The sequence below is a fragment of the Pteronotus mesoamericanus genome, unplaced genomic scaffold, assembly GCF_021234165.1.
Source record: "Pteronotus mesoamericanus isolate MK-2021 breed Mesoamerican mustached bat unplaced genomic scaffold, CSHL_Meso_final contig_2, whole genome shotgun sequence".
Classification (NCBI taxonomy): domain Eukaryota; kingdom Metazoa; phylum Chordata; class Mammalia; order Chiroptera; family Mormoopidae; genus Pteronotus; species Pteronotus mesoamericanus.
Window position 1 is genome coordinate 32,267,808 of NW_026555084.1, and position 17,909 is coordinate 32,285,716.

The 17,909-nt window shown below is 62.1% G+C and overlaps 1 protein-coding gene across 5 annotated transcripts; it reads left to right on the forward strand.

Moving 5' to 3' along the window:
• Positions 1-2,924: 2,924 nt before the first annotated feature.
• On the forward strand, positions 2,925-13,359 carry FGFR4 (fibroblast growth factor receptor 4). Of its 5 annotated transcripts, none has more exons than XM_054568013.1 (18): positions 2,925-3,065; positions 5,785-5,927; positions 6,565-6,828; positions 6,918-6,998; positions 7,113-7,279; positions 7,825-7,948; positions 8,453-8,643; positions 8,777-8,915; positions 9,207-9,400; positions 9,512-9,657; positions 9,745-9,866; positions 11,003-11,113; positions 11,203-11,393; positions 11,768-11,890; positions 11,966-12,036; positions 12,227-12,364; positions 12,572-12,677; positions 12,771-13,359. In XM_054568013.1, exons 2-18 carry the CDS (start codon positions 5,837-5,839, stop codon positions 12,915-12,917), a joined length of 2,406 nt encoding a protein of 801 aa, XP_054423988.1. In that variant the 5' UTR covers positions 2,925-3,065; positions 5,785-5,836; the 3' UTR covers positions 12,918-13,359. The 5 variants fall into 5 exon arrangements, with proteins under 5 accessions (XP_054423988.1, XP_054423989.1, XP_054423991.1 ...); XM_054568014.1 differs by having other exon boundaries at positions 5,789-5,927; XM_054568016.1 differs by having other exon boundaries at positions 2,929-3,019.
• The last annotated feature ends 4,550 nt before the right edge of the window (positions 13,360-17,909 follow it).

Consider the following 17,909-nt stretch of genomic DNA (forward strand, 5'->3'; position numbering starts at 1 on the left):
TGGGAAAGGAAGCTGCTTCCCCTCGGCCAAGGTCTCCACGGCCGGCGGCCCCCTGGGAGGTGAGCTGAGACCCTAGCAGAGGGGTTCCCTTTTCTCCTCCAGGAGGCAGCAGGGGGGAGTGGAGGGCTTGGACCCCAGGGGAAGGTTGGGCACAGGTCAAAGGCCGGCTGACCGCCTATTTAGGTGCTGCCAAGATGCTCAGGAGAGGACTGCTCGCAGGTGTAACTGAAAAGCAGGTCTGGCTGCCTGCCGCTGAGAGAGGCAGGCGCGGGTGTAAAGGAAAGTGGCTTATTCAGGAGCTGGCCACCTGGAAATGGGGTCTCCTGTCCCGAAGCCCATCTCCTGGGAAGATGGGGGCTCACGTCTCAAAGCCCATCTTCCCCTCTCAGCGGAGGCAGAGGTTTTTTGTAAGGAGGGGGAGGGGAGCAGAGCAGAGGCATCGAGGGAGGGGGCTGAAAAGTGCCCTACGTGCAGACAAGCACAGTCCCTGCTGATAAGACCAGCGACGGCCCGGCGGGTGTCACCCTGGTTTAGTCATCCCGGCTGCACAGCATCCCGGCTCCGTGGATGAAGGTCAGCACATCTCCCGGAGCTGGGATGCCTGAAGGTCGGAGCCTGTATCTTTTGAAACTAGTTCCCAGGATTCTTATACAAACATGCAGTTCATCTACCAGCTACACATTAGTCAGAGTCAGCGCTTGCAGAAGAAACAATGTCAAAAGAACAGTGGGGCGGGTTAGAATTCCCCGCTGTTACAATTTTCCACTGTTACGCAGGTAAGGCAAACCTGAGCCAGGTGGAGCAGAGCTACTTGGGGGGCACCTACTGTGTGTGAGGCCTTGAGATACAGCGGTGAAGTCGCAAGCAGTTCCTGCCTTCTACTTCCAAAATTAACTGTTTAGGTACAATTCTGGAACATGGAATGAATAAGTAGTGGGTCTTACGTTATGCAGCCCCATGTTCGTTCACTGCAGCATTGTTTACAACAGCCAAGATACGGAAGCAACCTAAGTGTCCTTCGATAGATTAATGAATAAAGGATAAGTGATACATACGCACAATGGAACGTTACTCAGCCATTAAAAAATGAAATCTTTCCATTTGTGACAACATGGATGGACCTGGAGAGTATTATGCTAAGTGAAATAAGTCATACAGAGAAAGACAAATACCATATGATTTCACTTATAGGTGGAATCTAAAAAAACAAATAAGCAAAACAGAAACAAATTCATAGATAAACATTTGATGTTGCCACATGGGTGGGGGTTTGAGGATATGGGTGAAAAAGGTGAGGGGATTAAGACCTACAAAATCCCAGGTACAAAATAGTCATGCAAGGCCCCGGCTGGTGCGGCTCAGTGCGTGGAGCATTGGCCTGCGAACCAAAAGGTCTCCAGTTTGATTCCCAATCAGGGCACATGGACCAGGTCCCCAGTTGGGGGTTTTGCTGTGTGTGAGAGGCAACAGATCGATGTATCTATCAGCGTGTCTCTCCCTCTCCTCTCTCTAAAAATAAATAAATATATTTTGAGAAAAAACGGAACAGTCATGGGGATGTAAAGTATGGCACAGGGAATATGGTCAATAATATTGTAGGAACTGGGTATGGTGTCGGGTGGGTCACTTCATAAATCATATAAATGTCTAATTGATATATTGTGCACCTGCAACGCATACTGTATGTCAATGGTAATTGAAAGATTAAAACAATTTTAAGAAAAGATAAAGGAATAACAGGTCCTAACGATCATAGCTAGCATTAGGAAGCAAGCGCTCCATGACGAGCAGTGTTCGGAAGGCTTACACATACCGACTGCCTACTTTTTCCAACCACTTGAGGATGACACACGAGCGTTATACCTGCTCTGCCTCGGAGAAAATGAAGACGCCGCTGGCGCGGCTCGCCAAAGCCGTGCGCGAGGGCGCTGAGCCTGGGTCCAGAAATCGGGGCCGGGAACCGCTTCGCCGCCAGGCCCCCGCCCCGCGGCCCCGCCCCCACGTTCGGTTTCTTTCTCCAGGCTCACAGGAGAGAAGATCGGGAGAGGAACCTGGCAGGTCCAGAGGGCCTCTCTGAAGAAGTGACCTGAGACCTAAGAAAGAGAGGAACCAACCAGACCGAGAGGGAAAAGATCTTTCCTGGAAGCGGAAAACACAGTGCAAAGGCCCAGAGGTAGGGCGGGCGCCAGGAGAAGCGGAGGCGACACTGGGGAGCAGGTCATGCCAAGGACCTTTTTGAAAATTTGCTAAAATTTAGGTTTTGATTTTATAGAGAGATTGAGAGAAACCGATTTGTTGTTCCATTTATTTTTGCATTCATTGGTTGATTCTTGCGTGTGCCCAGCTTATCGGTGCGACGCTTTTACCAACTGAATTACCCGGCCAGGGCCTTTAAAGGAAGCGGTTGGGAAGTTTGAAAGGGACCGCTGTGGTTAGTAGTCAGACTTGTATTTCAAATGTCACTTTGAAGGCTGTGCAGAGACTGGAAGAGATGGGAGCAGAGGCGGTGCGCTAGCCGCGCCCTGGCCACCGCGCCGAAGGCGGAGGGGCCAGGCTGGGCCCAGGTCTGCAGAGGCGGCGGGAACGGGGGCCGCGTCGGGACCGCTGGGCTCTGTCCCCTGGGCTGACGAGCTGGAGATGGAGCCTGGACGAGAACTTCGAAGCCGGGCCTGGGTGGGGCAAAAGAGGCGAGTCTGAGGGGCGCGCTGCAGGCTGGGGCGGGGCCCTGGGACAGGATTGAACCTCTCGGCCGCTTGGCGCGCGGGGTTCGAGGACTGGTCTCCAGGTGGGTGGGATTCCGCGCCGCCCGCAGCGACGCCGCTGTCAGGAGAGAGCGGGTCCAGGAGGGGCGGGGCCCGGGAGGCGGGGCGCTGGGCCGCCCGCGGCCACGCGGCTTTCGCGGGTGCATTCCTAGCTCTCTGGCCCCGGGCGGAGGAGCGCCCTGGCTGAGTCCGCCGTCCCAGCTGGGCTCGGGGGTCGGGGCTGGCAGGAGCTAGGACCGGGGCCGCGGAGGACCCAGGTGAGCCGAGGACCCTGTGACGGGAGCTGGCCCGCGGAGGCTGCAGGTGAGCCGGGACCCGGTGCGGACCCAGGCTGCGCTCCCAGCCGCCAGGGGGCGAGCGGCGATGGGGCTCCAGAGCTGCCCCCTCCCAGCACTGGGGACCCGGGCGTCCGCTCCGTAGCGGGGGTGGAGGGGACGGTAAATCAGTAACCCGCAGCACACACAGGGCCTTTTGTCCCGCTCCGTCCAAAGAGCACCCTGACCGCGGAGCTGGTTACTCATTGCCCACGGTGGGAGGGCGAGTCGGGGGACGGGCTGTCTGCAGCTCCCCCTAGGGACCCGCCGAATCGCACCTCCCCCCAGCGTGGCGGGGTGGGAGTGGAGAAGGAAGAGCACGCGGGTCCTTCACCTGCTGGGGCGTCTACGCGCCCCGAGTGAAGATGAGAAAGCTGAGGCTCCGAAAGGTGCAGTCAGTTGCCCAGGGTCCCCCAGCGCTTGAGTACCGGTGTTGGAGGCGAACCCAGGACTGCCTGGCGCCAGAGTCGGGCCCCTCGGCCCCTTGTCCGCGTGTGATCCTACTAAGGACCCTGAGATGCTGAGGTCAGGGGAGCCTGGAGGTGAAAATAATATCTACGGGCCTCCCCACCCCCTCCCCCAACCGCAGCTGTGGACCCAGAGAGCTGCGTCCCTGCGGAAAGGAGGTGGGGGGATTTTACAGAGGAAGGGCCACGGAAACCGGGGGTGGGAGCTGAGAGAGCGGCATCTGAGTCAGGTGGAGAAGGGAAATGGGGACACAGAGGTACGGGCAGGAGAGAAGATGTGCCCAGTTTTGAAAGCCAGTGGTTTCAGGGCTGAGGGGGCAGACTGTGGGACCAAAGACTGGCCCAGGCAGGCGGTGGGGCCTAGGATGCCGGACAAGCAGTGTGGCATCCATCCCGCTGGACACAGGCAGCCATTAAGGGTTTGTAAGCTTGTGGGGAGGGGATGACATGGCAGACTTGTAATTTTTTTTAAAGATTTACTTATTTATTCCTAGAGAGGGAGGATGGGAGGGAGAAAGAGGGAGAGAAACATCCGTGTGAGAGAGAAACACTGATTGGCCACCTCCCACAGGCACCACTATGGGACTGAACCCAGGCATGTGCACCTCCGGGAATCGAACTGCTGACCCTTCACCTTGCGGGTCAATGCCCGACCAACTGAGCCACACCGGTCAGGGCCAGACTTGGAATTTTTAAAGCCCTGCTGGAGAGTGGAGCCTGGAGAGCGCGGGGAGATGTTTGCAAAGGCCCCCGCTAGAGATAACTGCGGCCTTCCCTGGCTCCAGGCGGGGCCCGGGGTGGACTGGGGCGGGACTGAGGGGGCAGGATGAGCCGAGAGGACGCTCCAGCTGCAGGGGCCGCCCAGGGAAGAGGGAGGTGGCAGCTTTACCCAGAACAAGCTAAGTGCCCCTCCCTGGAGCCAGAGCCAGACAGGGCAGTGGCTGAGGAGAGAGGGTGTGGTGGGCTTCCTGGGCAAGGTGGTTCCAGAGACAGCAGCGTCACCAGACTGTCACCAAGCCCCAGGTGATCGCCATTAGGTCCCTGGGACTGCACTGGCCCCCTCTTCCCTGGCCCCCACTGATGCTCCGGTTTGAGTGTTGCTTCGAGGGGAAGGAGACACCCTTGGTGGCATTTGGAGGAGGGTGACCAGATGGGGTGGGTGTGTACATCACACCTGACAGGACCTGGAGACGACTGGCTGAGAGCAGACCCAGGGCGACAGTCCCTGAGAGGAGACGGGGTTGTGGGTCGGGCGGGGGACACCATTCCAACATGCTGGGCGCCCAGCTGCTGCACACGTCCTCTTTTGTCCCCAGAGAGCCAGGGACATGCAAGCTGGGAAGAGCCAGGATTTGAACTTGGCTCTGTCCGACATCAGAGTCTATATATATATATATATTTTTTTTAAAGATTTTATTTATTTATCTTTTAGAGGCATGGGAAGGGGGGGATAAAGAGAGGGAGAGGAACACATGAGAGAGAAACATCGATCGGTTCCCTGTCATACGTGCATCAACCAGGGACTGGCCGGCAACCCAGGCATGTGCCCTGACTGGGAATCAAACCGGCGACCTTTTGCCTTGTGGGAGGACACCCAACCAACTGGGCCACACTGCTCAGGACCAGAGCCTGCATTGCCTCAGGTGGCATTGCAGGGACACAAAAAGAAGAGGTACCCTGGGGGTGGCTCTGGCTCAGAATGAGGAAGAACCGCTGGCTTTGTTGGTCGTGAGTGCCTTGCCCCTGGAGGCGGCCAGAGCTGGTCAGGGAAGTGTCGGCAATGCTAATGAGGGCTGGGGGTCGGATCAGATAGCATCCAGATGCTAAAGTTTGGCCTTGCATTATATTTCAGGCTTTTTTTTCCACTCTTCAGAAATAAATTCATTTATTCAGCAAAAAAACAAATTATGTGTGCTAAGAGCGAGCAGAAGAGATGTCTCCATTCTCTGCTTGCCTCCGAGGAAAGAATCCCAAAACTGCCCTTTCTGTGAACTTGTGCCAAGGTCTTGGCAGGACCGATGGAGAGCAGGAAGCCCCGCCCCGCCTCCTGCACAACCTCCCGTGGGGCGGCCTCGCGCTCTGCAGCAGCAGCGCTGCCTCCAGCCTGCTCCACCGCTGCCTGGCAGCGGGCTTGGGCGGGTGGCCGCACATTCCCTGTCTCAGTTTCCTCGTCTGCAAAACAGGGCACTCGCACCAGCTACGGTGCATGTGAAGCAGGAGCTCTTCCCTCTCCCGTTTCAGGAAGGCCGTAGGTGGGAAGCCCAGCCTGGGCCCCTCCAGCAGCAGGAAGAAGATGCAGCTGCTGTTGGCCCTGTTGGGGGTCTTCCTGAGGGCGTCCTGGGCTCCGGCTGTGTCCTTTGAAGCCTCTGAGGAAATGGAGCTGGGTATGACCTCTAAGGTGGGAGAGGGTGGCAGGGGTGGGAAGAGTGGGCACCAAGAGGGGGCTGAGCAGAGCTGGAAAGGACCCTGGCCCAGGCCCCGGGGAGGTGGCAACAGGACAGAGTCCAACCATTAAGACTCAGTGTCTGGCTCCCAGAAAGCATCCACCAATCCCTGTGTCCACAAGAGAGGACTGGCCTTGCGGGGCCCAGGGCCCTGAGCTGGGCTGCAGACCTGGCGGTGAGCCCCTTGGCTGTGCGTGTGTGTTCCGTGCACTGCGTGTGTGGCGTGGGAGGCCCAGGCAGCAGGTGCGGTGTATGCTCTGTGAGGGTAACGTGGCCCGGAGTGGTGTGGCATGTGCTCTGTAGAATGTGCCTTGTGCGTGTGTGTGTCTTGGACAGCGTCATGCCCAGCCCAGCCCAGCCCAGCAGGACCGCTGCCCACTGCGTGTGTGATGAGCATCAGGCGTGGCCGTCGCCCTGCGCATAGCGCCTGCAGCATGGGCTGTGTGTGTCGAGGGGCAGCAGGTGTCCAGCATGTGTCTGAGATGCTTGTGCCCTGCATGTGTAGCATGATGTCCGTATGCAGGGGCTGCCTTGGCTGGGGCTGCGGGGCTCACTGGCCTCTGCCCTTGGCCCCCAGAGCCCTGCCTGGCCCCCAGCCTGGAGCAGCAAGAGCAGGAGCTGACTGTGGCCCTTGGGCAGCCTGTGCAGTTATGCTGTGGGCGGGCTGAGCGTGGTGGCCACTGGTACAAGGAGGGCAGCCGCCTGGCTCCTGCCGGCCGGGTGCGAGGCTGGAGGGGCCGCCTGGAGATCGCCAGCTTCCTACCCGAGGATGCTGGCCGCTACCTCTGCCTGGCACGAGGCTCCATGCTTGTTCTGCACAATGTCACCTTGGTTGTGGATGGTAAGGCGGTCTGCCAGGGGCCAAGGGATGCCTAGGGAGAGACTCTCCCTGTCCTGGACCTCAGATACTTCCCTCTGTCCCTGACATAGACTCCTTGACCTCCAGCAATGGCGATGAGGACGCCAAGGGCGACGGTGGCCCTTCAAATAGACATGTTTACCCACAGCACGGTCAGTATAAGTCCATAAGGACTCGTTTCCCTACTTCCCAGCCGGTCCCTGAGAAGAGACCTGTGTGGAAGCAGGTAGTCATTCTGGGCCACAAAGTCCTCCCTTCCCCTCCAGCACCCTACTGGACGCACCCCCAGCGCATGGAGAAGAAACTGCACGCAGTGCCTGCTGGAAACACCGTCAAGTTCCGCTGCCCAGCTGCAGGCAACCCCATGCCGACCATCCGCTGGCTCAAAGATGGACAGGACTTCCATGGGGAACATCGCATCGGAGGCGTGCGGGTGAGTCTCCGGGTCCCAAGGCCGCCTGCCCCTCCACTTTCACTTTCCCATCAGCTCCCTTGTGCCTGGAAATGAGCCGCCGCCCACCCCCCACCCCTGCCCCATCCCACTCCTTCTCTAATGAGGAAGGCCGCCGCGCGGCCCCAGAAGGAGCACTAGACCGTGGACTTGGACAGCTCTGGTTCAAGTTCCCACTCTGCCACTCTCTGGCAAGCAACTTAGCCTCTCGGCTTAAGCAACTCCACCGGTAAGAGGGGAGGGATCACTGGCCGGCATCAGTGAGTCTGGGCAGCTCATTCTCATGGGGAGACCCTGCAGGGTTAGCTCCCGGCTGCAAGGAAGAAGCTGAGGCTCTGAGGGCACGGCCTGGCTCGAGGTGGCAAAGGCAGGAAAAGGCCGATCGAAGACTTGGGGCTCAGACGCTTTTTGGAGTCATCTCCTCCTTTGTCCAAAAGTCCCTAGCCTTGGCCTGCTTTCTGCCCACCCCTACCCCTCTGCCCGGTGGGCCTGGGCAGCAGCCCCTCTGAGCACTCCCCTGCCCCCAGCTGCGCCATCAGCACTGGAGCCTGGTGATGGAGAGCGTGGTGCCCTCGGATCGTGGCACGTACACCTGCCTCGTGGAGAACCCAGTGGGCAGCCTCCGCTACAGCTACCTGCTGGACGTGCTGGGTGAGCGCACAGGCAGGCGAGGCAGTAAGGGGTGGGAGCCAGGCTTCGCCCTCAGGCAGGGCCTGGTCTGGCCAGCAACAGGCTCGGTCAGGCTGCTCAGGGTGCCCGGGGGGGATCCGAGGGAAGCACGGGGGTAACGTGGACCCGGCGGAGCCAGGGTCAGCCAAGGAGAGTGGGAAAGGCATCGAGGCAGAGGGCGCAGGCTTAGTGGAGGCCTCAGGGGTAGAGTAGAGCGCACCTGTGGGGAGGCGCATGCCTGGGGTGTGGCGTTTAAGGGGGTGCCAGGCCATGGAGGGCTTTGACATCTAGGCTGAGAAGTTGCCCTTGACCCCAAAGGCAGTGGGGGGCCATGGATGGTTAAGCAGGGTAAGCAGGAGACAGGCAAGGCCTGAGCTGTGTATCAGGAAGGTCCCTCCCTTCAGCTGGGGGAAGGAGGAAGGTGGGTGACCAGGGTGCCTCTGTGGGTGCCGCTGGTCAGGGTTGACGGCCCGGCCCGGCCCCCAGAGCGGTCCCCGCACCGGCCCATCCTGCAGGCGGGGCTCCCGGCCAACACCACAGCTGTGGCGGGCAGCGACGTGGAGCTGCTGTGCAAGGTGTACAGTGACGCCCAGCCCCACATCCAGTGGCTGAAACACATCGTCATCAACGGCAGCAGCTTCGGTGCTGACGGCTTCCCCTACGTGCAAGTCTTGAAGGTCCAGCCCCTGCGGTTCCTGAGCCCTACGTGCCCTTCCTCCATGTCGGAGGAGGGCAGTTGCCAGCTCCCTTCCTGGCCACAGGGTGGCCCCAGGCCCTACTGTGACCCGTGGCTGTGTCTCCCATCCCCAGACAACAGACATCAATAGCTCAGAGGTGGAGGTCCTATACCTTCGTAACGTGTCGGCAGAGGATGCAGGCGAGTACACCTGTCTGGCAGGCAACTCCATCGGCCTCTCCTACCAGTCGGCCTGGCTCACTGTGCTGCCAGGTGAGCGCCTGAGGGGGCCAGGAGGGGCTGCAGGTCCCCACTGTGACCCAGCAGTGGGCTGTGACCTGCCAGGTGGACGTTGTCCCTTGGCCCTGGGGCCTAAGCCTGGGACGTGGCATGTGATTTGTGTGTTGGATTCTGCATATAGCAGTCCCTCTTCGTGTTGACAAGGGACTGTCCGTGTGACCCAGGGTCGTGTGGGCTGCCAGGGCCTGAGTTAGAGGGCGCGGGGCCAGCCCGCCTGACCGCAGATGGTCAGCTACGTGTCTGTGTGCTTCTGCCTGTGGCCAGAGGAGGACCTCGCGTGGACAGCAGCAGCGCCCGACGCCAGATACACAGACATCATCCTGTACGTGGCCGGCTCCCTGGCGTTGGTGGTGCTCCTGCTGCTGGCCGGCCTGTACCGCGGCCAGGTGCTCCAGGGCCGGCACCCCCGGCAGCCCGCCACGGTGCAGAAGTTGTCCCGTTTCCCTCTGGCCCGACAGGTATCTGTGCCATCCCCCTGCGCCCTCCGCCGTGTCCTGTAGCGAGGCTCTCGGCCTGCGGTCCCCCTGCAGCTCCGCGCCAGCAGGCCGACCGAGCCTCCCGCGTTGCAGTTCTCCCTGGAGTCGGGCTCCTCGGCCAAGTCAAGCTCATCCCTGGTGCGGGGAGTCCGTCTCTCCTCCAGCGGCCCCCCCCTGCTCGCTGGCCTCGTGAGCCTTGACCTCCCTTTGGACCCGCTGTGGGAGTTCCCCCGGGACAGGTGCGCAGTGCAGGGTGAGGGCGGGGAGCAGGCTCCGGGCAGGAAGGCCGCCCAGGCAGCTGAGGCCTCGGCCTTCTCCACTTCCAGGCTGGTGCTGGGGAAGCCGCTGGGCGAGGGCTGCTTCGGGCAGGTGGTGCGCGCGGAGGCCTTCGGCATGGACCCGGCCCAACCTGAGCAGGCCAGCACGGTGGCCGTCAAGATGCTCAAGGGTGAGCGCGGCGGCCCGGGGAGGGTGCCGCGGCCGAGGGGCTGGCCGAGGGAGCCCTGGGAGCCAGCAGAGGCCGGGCGACCCCGCCCTTGGGCTGGGCCCGCCCCGCTGCTGGCCCTGGCAAGTCCCTTGGAACCTCAGTTTCCCATGTCTCCCTCCCTCCGAGCCAAGGAAAGCGGCCGGTGCATAAAACCGCACCCACTGGGGTCGTGGGGACTCTAAAGGTTTGGAGAGACTGGGGTTTGGTACGTCCTGTCAGCCCTGGCCCCATGTAAGCTTTGGCCTCAAGTAACCTTGCCCGCCTTGTGGGCCTCCACCTCCTCCTCCTCGAATCACACCCTCAGCCTCCCTTCCCCGGGTCTGTCCTGCTGCATCTACCACTCTGGGGTAGGCTTTCTGCTTAAATTCAGTCACAGTCCCCAAGCAGGAGCCCCAAGGTGCTCAGGACACTCCCGGGGTCTGCCACACGGTCCTCTCACTGCTGTCCCCCAGGCCCCTCTACAAGAGTGGCCCAAACTGCTGTTCTGCTCCCCCCCGCCACCCCCACCAGCCTCCTCCCCGCACAGCTGGGGCCACCTGGCACTTTCCCGGAGGCAGGGATTGAGAAATGTGCATTGTGAGGTCTGGTGGGGAGGGCACACCATCGGCCCAGGGCCACGGGTCAGCCCGGGGGGCCAAGGCTCCGCCCTGCGGCCTCCTTGCGGGCCTCCCCTGGCTGCGCCCCACTGGCAGCTCCCTGAATTCCCAGGCCAGATGGACGCCAGGCCCTGGTCAGACAGACCTCAGGGCGCCAGCCGGCATTCCACCCCCAGGAACTGTCACCCCACGCAGGGACCGATGCCAAGCCCTGCAGACCCGCTTCCTTCCTGCTCAGAGCTCTTCCCTGCTCCGGCTCCCTGGCCCCTCGCTGGCACGCTTACCTCTCTCACATCCATGATCTTGTCGCATCCTTGCAACTGCTGGGAGAGGTGGGCCATGATCCATTGTTGCATTTCATACCAGAGGATCCTGAGGTTCAGAGAGGTTAGGTGACTTTTTCCAGGCTACACAGCCCAGTGGGGAGTCAGGCCCAGACCTTCCTGGCTCTTTCCGCCACAGCCTGCCTTGTGTAGTCACCCTGGCCTGTCCCCCTTGCAGACAACGCCTCAGACAAGGACTTGGCAGACCTGGTCTCTGAGATGGAGGTGATGAAGCTGATTGGTCGACACAAAAATATTATCAACCTGCTGGGTGTTTGCACCCAAGAAGGTGGGGCGAGGTGGGCGGAGGTGAGGGTGGGCAGGGCGCGGTTGGAGCAGGGAGCGCAGTGCCCCCAGCCGCCACCCTCGCCTTCGCAGGGCCCCTGTACGTGATCGTGGAGTGCGCAGCCAAGGGGAACCTGCGGGAGTTCCTGCGGGCCCGGCGCCCCCCAGGCCCTGACCTCAGTGCTGACGGGCCTCAGAGCAGCGAGGGGCCGCTGTCCTTCCCCGCCCTGGTCTCCTGCGCGTACCAGGTGGCTCGAGGCATGCAGTACCTGGAGTCTCGGAAGGTGCGCGCAGTAGGCAGCACCCTGGGCCACTCGCAGGGGCCCCATCTCCCCGCCCCGGCCGGCATTCAGTGTCTCCCGCCTCTCCGTCTCCCCCATGCTTCACTGCCCCAAGGCCTTCTGTACGTAGCTGACAACGCACAACGCACGTCCCACGTCCCACGTCCCGTTCCGTCCCCACGTGTTCCCAAACCCATAGGCAGGGCCGAGGGAGAGGCCACGTGAGAGAGAGTGAGTGCCCCAAAGCTGGACTGTTCAGGTCTCCCCGCTCTGAACCCTGACTTCCTCCTCTGACGATGGGGATGCTGCCTACCCGCCCAGGTTACTGCGAGGCACTGTGTGTCCTAATAAGCCTAAGTCCCCCGCCCTGTCCCCAGTGCATCCACCGGGACCTGGCTGCCCGCAACGTGCTGGTGACAGAGGACAATGTGATGAAGATCGCTGACTTTGGACTGGCCCGCGGTGTCCACCACATTGACTACTACAAGAAAACCAGCAACGTGAGGGCACAGGGCAGGGCTAGGGGGCGGGCGGGACTTACGGGCTGGCACCAACCCCCCTGCTCGCCCTCCCAGGGCCGCCTGCCTGTCAAGTGGATGGCGCCGGAGGCCCTGTTTGACCGAGTCTACACCCACCAGAGTGACGTGTGAGTCCTGGAAGGTGGGGGTCCGAGTCCCTGCCAGGATCACTGTCCTACCCCACAGAAAAGGTCACACAGCCCTGGGACCTGAGTGGGACCAAACTAAAAAAAAAAGCCCCAAACCCATGGGGTCCCTCATTCCCAGCCCCAGGAGCGAGGGCGACGCTCCCCTGCTGAGCCCTGGCCCTGCCTCCAGGTGGTCGTTTGGGATCCTGCTGTGGGAGATCTTCACCCTCGGGGGCTCCCCGTACCCAGGCATCCCTGTGGAGGAGCTGTTCTCACTGCTGCGGGAGGGGCACCGGATGGACCGGCCCCCGAACTGCCCCCCGGAACTGTGAGGCCTTGCGCCCCGCCCCCCCCTGCGCCCACCCACTGTCCAGTCCTCATCCTCTGTTCAGGGTCGGCCGAGAGTGGTCTGTGCGCGCGCAGCCACCTCCTCGGCAGCCTCTGCCCTTCCTTTCCCCGCGCGAGGCCCCTCCCCTTCGCCGCACCTCCCCGCCCCAGGCGCTGCGGTCCCTCCGACTCCGCCCCGCCCCCTCAGGTACGGGCTGATGCGGGAGTGCTGGCACGCGGCGCCCTCTCAGAGGCCCACCTTCAAGCAGCTGGTGGAGGCGCTGGACAAAGCCCTGCTGGCCGTCTCAGAGGAGGTAGGGCTCCTCCCCCGTCCTGGGCCTGCCTCTGCCCATGCCCTCTGGGCTTCCTCCGGGCCCCTCAGGGCTCACCAGCGCTGTTCCCCGCAGTACCTGGACCTCCGCCTGACCTTTGGGCCCTACGCCCCCGCCGGTGGGGACGCCAGCAGCACCTGCTCCTCCAGCGACTCTGTCTTCAGCCACGACCCCCTGCCGCTGGGGCCCAGCTCCTTCCCCTTTCCCAGGGTGCAGACTTGAGGGGGGGCCAGGGGGCCGCAGCAGGTTGTGCCGGCAGGACAGCCAGCAGCCTTGGGTCTCCTGCTCGCTGCAGCCCGGTGGTACTTGACCTTGACAGCCCCATCCAACTGCATGGTGCCATCCCTGGTCTCTGGTCCTGCTCTGGGGAGGCCTGTCCTTGGGTTCCCAGCCCAAAGTTCACCCCCAGTCTCAAGGATGCCCCGACATTCTAGCACCTAGATGGAGGGCTCTGCTTGGCCTCCTGGGCCTTGGCACGTGGTCACGGTTCCAGGGGTGCAGCGGTCCTGGCTGCAGGGCCGCCCAGACCTTACTGCTTCCCATGCCAAGAGAGCTCTTGTGCGTCTGAGCCCTCCCCAGGCCCCCCTCCACCCGCCCCTCTGCAGCTTGTCCCAGCACCTTAGTGCGGGAGCGTCGGCCCCTGCGCTCCCGGCTGAGGCTGGAAGCCTGCCCCAAACGCAGAAGCAAGTGGCCTTTCATAAATTATTTTTTGAAATAAACTTCCGTATGCCTGGTGTCTTCCTTGCATAGGATGGGGAGGGAACAGGGTGGAGGAACCCCTGAGCTGGAAGTTCTGCCTAGGTGAACAGAGTGGCCCAGCTCCAGCTGCTCGGGGGACCACGGAGCCTGTGGGCCACCTCTGTCTCCATCTGCCTCTTCCCGGCACCGCCCGTGCGATGGCGTGAATGAGCGCTGGTGGGCAGAGGAGTCCACATGGCACTGTCCACTGGGCAGGACTGTTCCCTGAGCACATGCGTGACCTGGGGCTGTTGCCGAGGAAGCTGGCAGCGCCCCTCCCCCACCCCCAGCATTAAGCAGGCTGACAGTTAACACAGCATGAAAGCCTGAAACCCAGCTTGGAGGCTGCCGCCTGCTCCCACGCTCTGCCGCTAGGGCCGGGGGGGGCCTGCTGGGCCGCGCGGCCGGCTCCCCCCGTCGCCCCCCGCACTCCGCCCTGGCCAGTCTCCCCGGCAGCAGCTGGTTGCCGCCCTCCCGGCTGGGCCGCAGCTGTCCCTGCCTGCCTGGTCCTCCCCCAGGGGGCCCCTGTGGCCCTGTTCTCAGACGCCCTCTGGGGGAGGGGGTAAAAAGAATCGGCGTCCCGGCTGTGAGCCTGGAAGCTTTGTGGGCTCCATCCCAGGGGTTACAGCTGCTCTCCAGCCCCTGGACCATGGGGTGCAGGTGCCTGACCCAGCGCCTGGCTCTCTCTCCTGCCCTGTCCCCCTGGCACAGGACAGACCCTCTGTGGAGACCACATGATCACCTGCACGGCCTCCCACAGGGCTGAAAACACAGGCAGGGCCAGAGCGAGGGGACCTAAGACCTGGGCCTGGGGCCGCCCTGGAAGACAGCAGCCCCTGCTGGCCCTGCTGCGTCCCTATGCCAGGTCTCATGCCCCGGACGCACCTCTCGGACTCACTGTGCCCCACAGTGAGCTCCTCACCTTCCCCCCAAAACCGCCTCCTCCAGGGCCCCCATCTCAGAAAAGGCACAGGCCTGAAACGGGGGCATCGCCCCCAACCACCTCCTTTCCCTCAGGAGCCCCCTCCCCAAAGGCGGTGGAAAGGACAGCGGGCCTGGAGCCAGGACGTTCGAAGCCCGGCATGCCCCGGGCCCCCGGCCCGCGCCATCGCCTCCCCGGTGGCCCCTGTCCGGCCTGCACCCCCGGGCTGCGACGACCATGAGAAGAGACGTGGACAAGCACGTGCTTGGGGACGGACGCCATGCAGGGTCATGCTGAGTGTTTCACTGAGAACTAGTGGCTTCGCAGGGGCCGGAGCGTCCCCCTCCAGCCCAAGGTCCCCTTCACTCATTTCCTTGCAGCGGCTCCAGAGGCAGCTGCCTAACGTGACCCTTGGCTTCTGTACCTCCAGCACTCGGGACCCCCTCCGGCTCCCTGGAGCCCCTAAACTTTCTGACTGAGCCCCACCCCAAAATGGAGTGTCCCTGACTACGTCCGTCGTCAGCCTGGCCAAGCACAGGCGTGGCAGACCTGCCGGAGCCCCTCCGGGAAGGAGGGGCTGTCCAGGCCGTGTGTGAGGATTGGGGCGAGGGTTGAGAGCCCCGTTTTCCACTTCCCCACCGTGAACCCACCGCTCCCCTCGCCGCAGTCTCACCAGACAGAGGTTACTCTTCCTGTTTAATGGTAGAGAAACAGGGATGTCACAGGCCCAGGGTCCTGCACACGTGGGAGACCAGAGCCAGGTCACTCCGAGTGACAGGAGCAGCTGCTGCCTGGTGGGTCCCAGGGGCCAGGAGAGGCTCAGCTGCCCGGCCTGTGCCCCCTCCCTGCCCACCTCCCTGGCAGGCACACGCAAGCTGGGGCCCTTCCACATTCCTGACGTCGCATGTAAGAGTGAGACAGATGCTGCTAATTCCCGTGCAAGCTCGGCTGCCCCTCCTCCCCTGCCCCTGGCTTGCTCTGGGCACATGGTGGGATCCCAGGCCCCTTGGTCAGTCTGGTTCCGAGTGGCTTCCTAGCCTGTGGCACGGGCCTCGGGAGCCTGTAGAAAAATCATTGGTCACTTCTGAACTCTGCCACTTGCTGGCTGAGTGTGTCAGTCAGGGCTCTGGCAGGAGCCACCGACAGGCAGCCAGAGCCCCCTGACGGGAAGCTGCCGGGAGGAGCGTCAGGTGGCCCAGAGCACAGGGAAGGCCGCTGTGACCGAAGTGCCCGTCCGAGCCCGCAGGGGCCTGTTGCCAAGCCTGGACAGGGCTCTAAGTGCTCTGTCCACAAGTGGGGCTAGGAGGCGAGCGTCCCGGGCCGGGCTGCCGGGGTCGTATTCCCTCCTCAGGCGGCCCTCGCAGGAAGGCCTTGTCCTGTGGCCCAGATAAGGACAACGGAGGCTCAGAAGGAGGAAGAGCGGCCACGACTGGGCTGCCTGTCCAACTGCAAAGCCCCAGTGGCCTGGCCTCTCCAAGGGCCGGGGGGGCTCTGGGTTCACGGGAGCAGGAACGTCTGTAGTGGAGCCCACACACAGGGGCGAATGGCGGACGGTCCAGAGGCCCAAGCACGGACATGCCCGGCCCAGCCTCTGGGGCTCCAGCCCACGGCCTTTGGCCCCTGCCACCGCACTCGGGCCCTCATGTGGCTTCTCGTTTTTTGGAGAGCACTCCTCCCTCTCCCTGGGCCAAGCCCTCCTCACGTTTTATATGTCACTCAAACCTCCTCTCTCAGGCAGGCCCCGGTGGGCCCCGTCGGGCTGGGCCCTGTGAGAGGCGCTCGTGTTGCAGGAGCAGCGCTCTCAAGTCTCTTTTCTGCGAAGAGGGCAGCGGAAAGCCCACTCTGCTTGGGTGCGTTTTGAAGCCCGCAACCTTAGGACATCTCCGAACCGCCTGGGCTGCGGGTCCCCCTCGGAGTCTCTCATGCTGGGGGGCTCTGAGGCGCAGCCTGGAAACGGCATTGCTAACAAGTCCCCAGGAGCACAGCTGCTGGTCTGAGGACGCCGCTTTGAGAGCCAGGATTTTCCAGGGGCATTACATGTTCAAGGCTGAAACGGCTCAACAAAAACTCCAATGGCAAAAAAAGGTTTTCAACGAAAAGCGACCCCCAGCACCCGCTCCCTGGGCTCCCCAAGGGAGGCCGCCTGCATTTTCTGAGTCTGCCTGTGTGCTCCTCTACCACTGCTTTAGAGCCCTTGCTCCAGTTAAGTAGTTACCGTCAGTGTCCACCAAACCCCTACCAGGGCAACAGCCGGCAGAACTGAGGGGCAGTTGAGGGCTGAACAAAGGAACGAAGGAGCCCCATTCCCAGGCACTGACGCTCAGGTGCGAAGCCGGGCCGCACCGCCTGCCCCTTCCCACACTCCCGACCCAAACTGAGGTGGGAGGCCCCTCCCCCCCTCCACCTGCTGTAGGATTTAACCTAATCCCAGAGGGAGGCAGCTGCAGCGCTCTCAGGGGGAGAGGGCTCCCCTCCAGAGGAAATCTCCTTTTATTCTCTTGCTGCCGAAATCTGACCTTCCCTGGCACCTGGGCCCCATGGCTGGGGCCTGTCCCCAAGAAGTGGCTGAGGAGGAGGCGTGAAATCACCAACAGCTGAACTCGCCCGGCCGTTCCCCACATCCTCTCCAGCCCGGTGGCTTCCCCCACTGCACGGCGACAGCCCCTTCCGGTCCCCCAGTGCCAGGCGCAAAGGTTTGCGCCGGTCCTTCAGGCCGAGCCTGGTATGGCCCGGCCGATCTCACCAGCTGGCCCTGGGGCAGGACTGTGGGCCCCTGACCGCTCCCCAGGCCACACCCGCACCCCCCAGGCCTCGGCTCAGTTATCGCCCTCCAGGAAGGCCGGCTGACCTTGAGGCCTAGCGGAGGCACTCCACCTCTGTGCGTGCCAGGAGGGACCCACACATGTCTCTCTGTCCCAGCGGAGGATGGAACCTCCTGGGGTCCGTCCCTAAGAACACAGGCTCATTCAGGGCAGAGCCACTCTAAGTCTTGTCAAATGACCGAATGACGTGGTAAGGGAGACGATGAGGCTCCCTTTCCTTCCACAGCAGAAGCTCCTAGGAAGCCAGAGGGCTGGCATACGGAGACCCACGCCGGACAGCACAACCACAGGGTCCTCAGAGAGGGGAGCTCTCGGATCGCAGGGAGCAGAGATCATCGTTGTTGCTGAGAGACTCACTGCACGTGCTGCGGGCTGAACATGCGCTTCGCCAAGATTCTGTCCCCTTTCAAGCAACCTCAGAAGACCTAAAGAGGGGGTGGCCTGGGATTCTTTAGGGCAGCACTGTCCAGTAAAACTTCCTCCGATGACGGAAGTGTTCTCTGTCTGCGCTGCCCAAGACGGCAGCCACTAGCCACATGGGGCAAGTGAACACTTTGAAATGTGGCTCATGCAACTGAGGAACTAATTATTGTAATTCATTTAAATGTTAATTAATTTTTTAAAAAAGATATTATTTATTTTTAGAGGGGAGGGGAAAGGGAGAAAGAGAGGGAGAGAAATATCCATGTGCGAGAGAAACATCAATTGCTTGCCTCTCACATGCTCCAACTG

Bases quoted from the DNA above. Each gene is read 5' to 3' on its own strand.
- FGFR4 (XM_054568012.1), top strand. The intron at 9,401-9,511 runs GTATCTGTGCCA...CCCGCGTTGCAG, and splicing joins GTTTCCCTCTGGCCCGACAG to TTCTCCCTGGAGTCGGGCTC. The intron at 12,037-12,226 runs GTGAGTCCTGGA...CCCTGCCTCCAG, and splicing joins TACACCCACCAGAGTGACGT to GTGGTCGTTTGGGATCCTGC.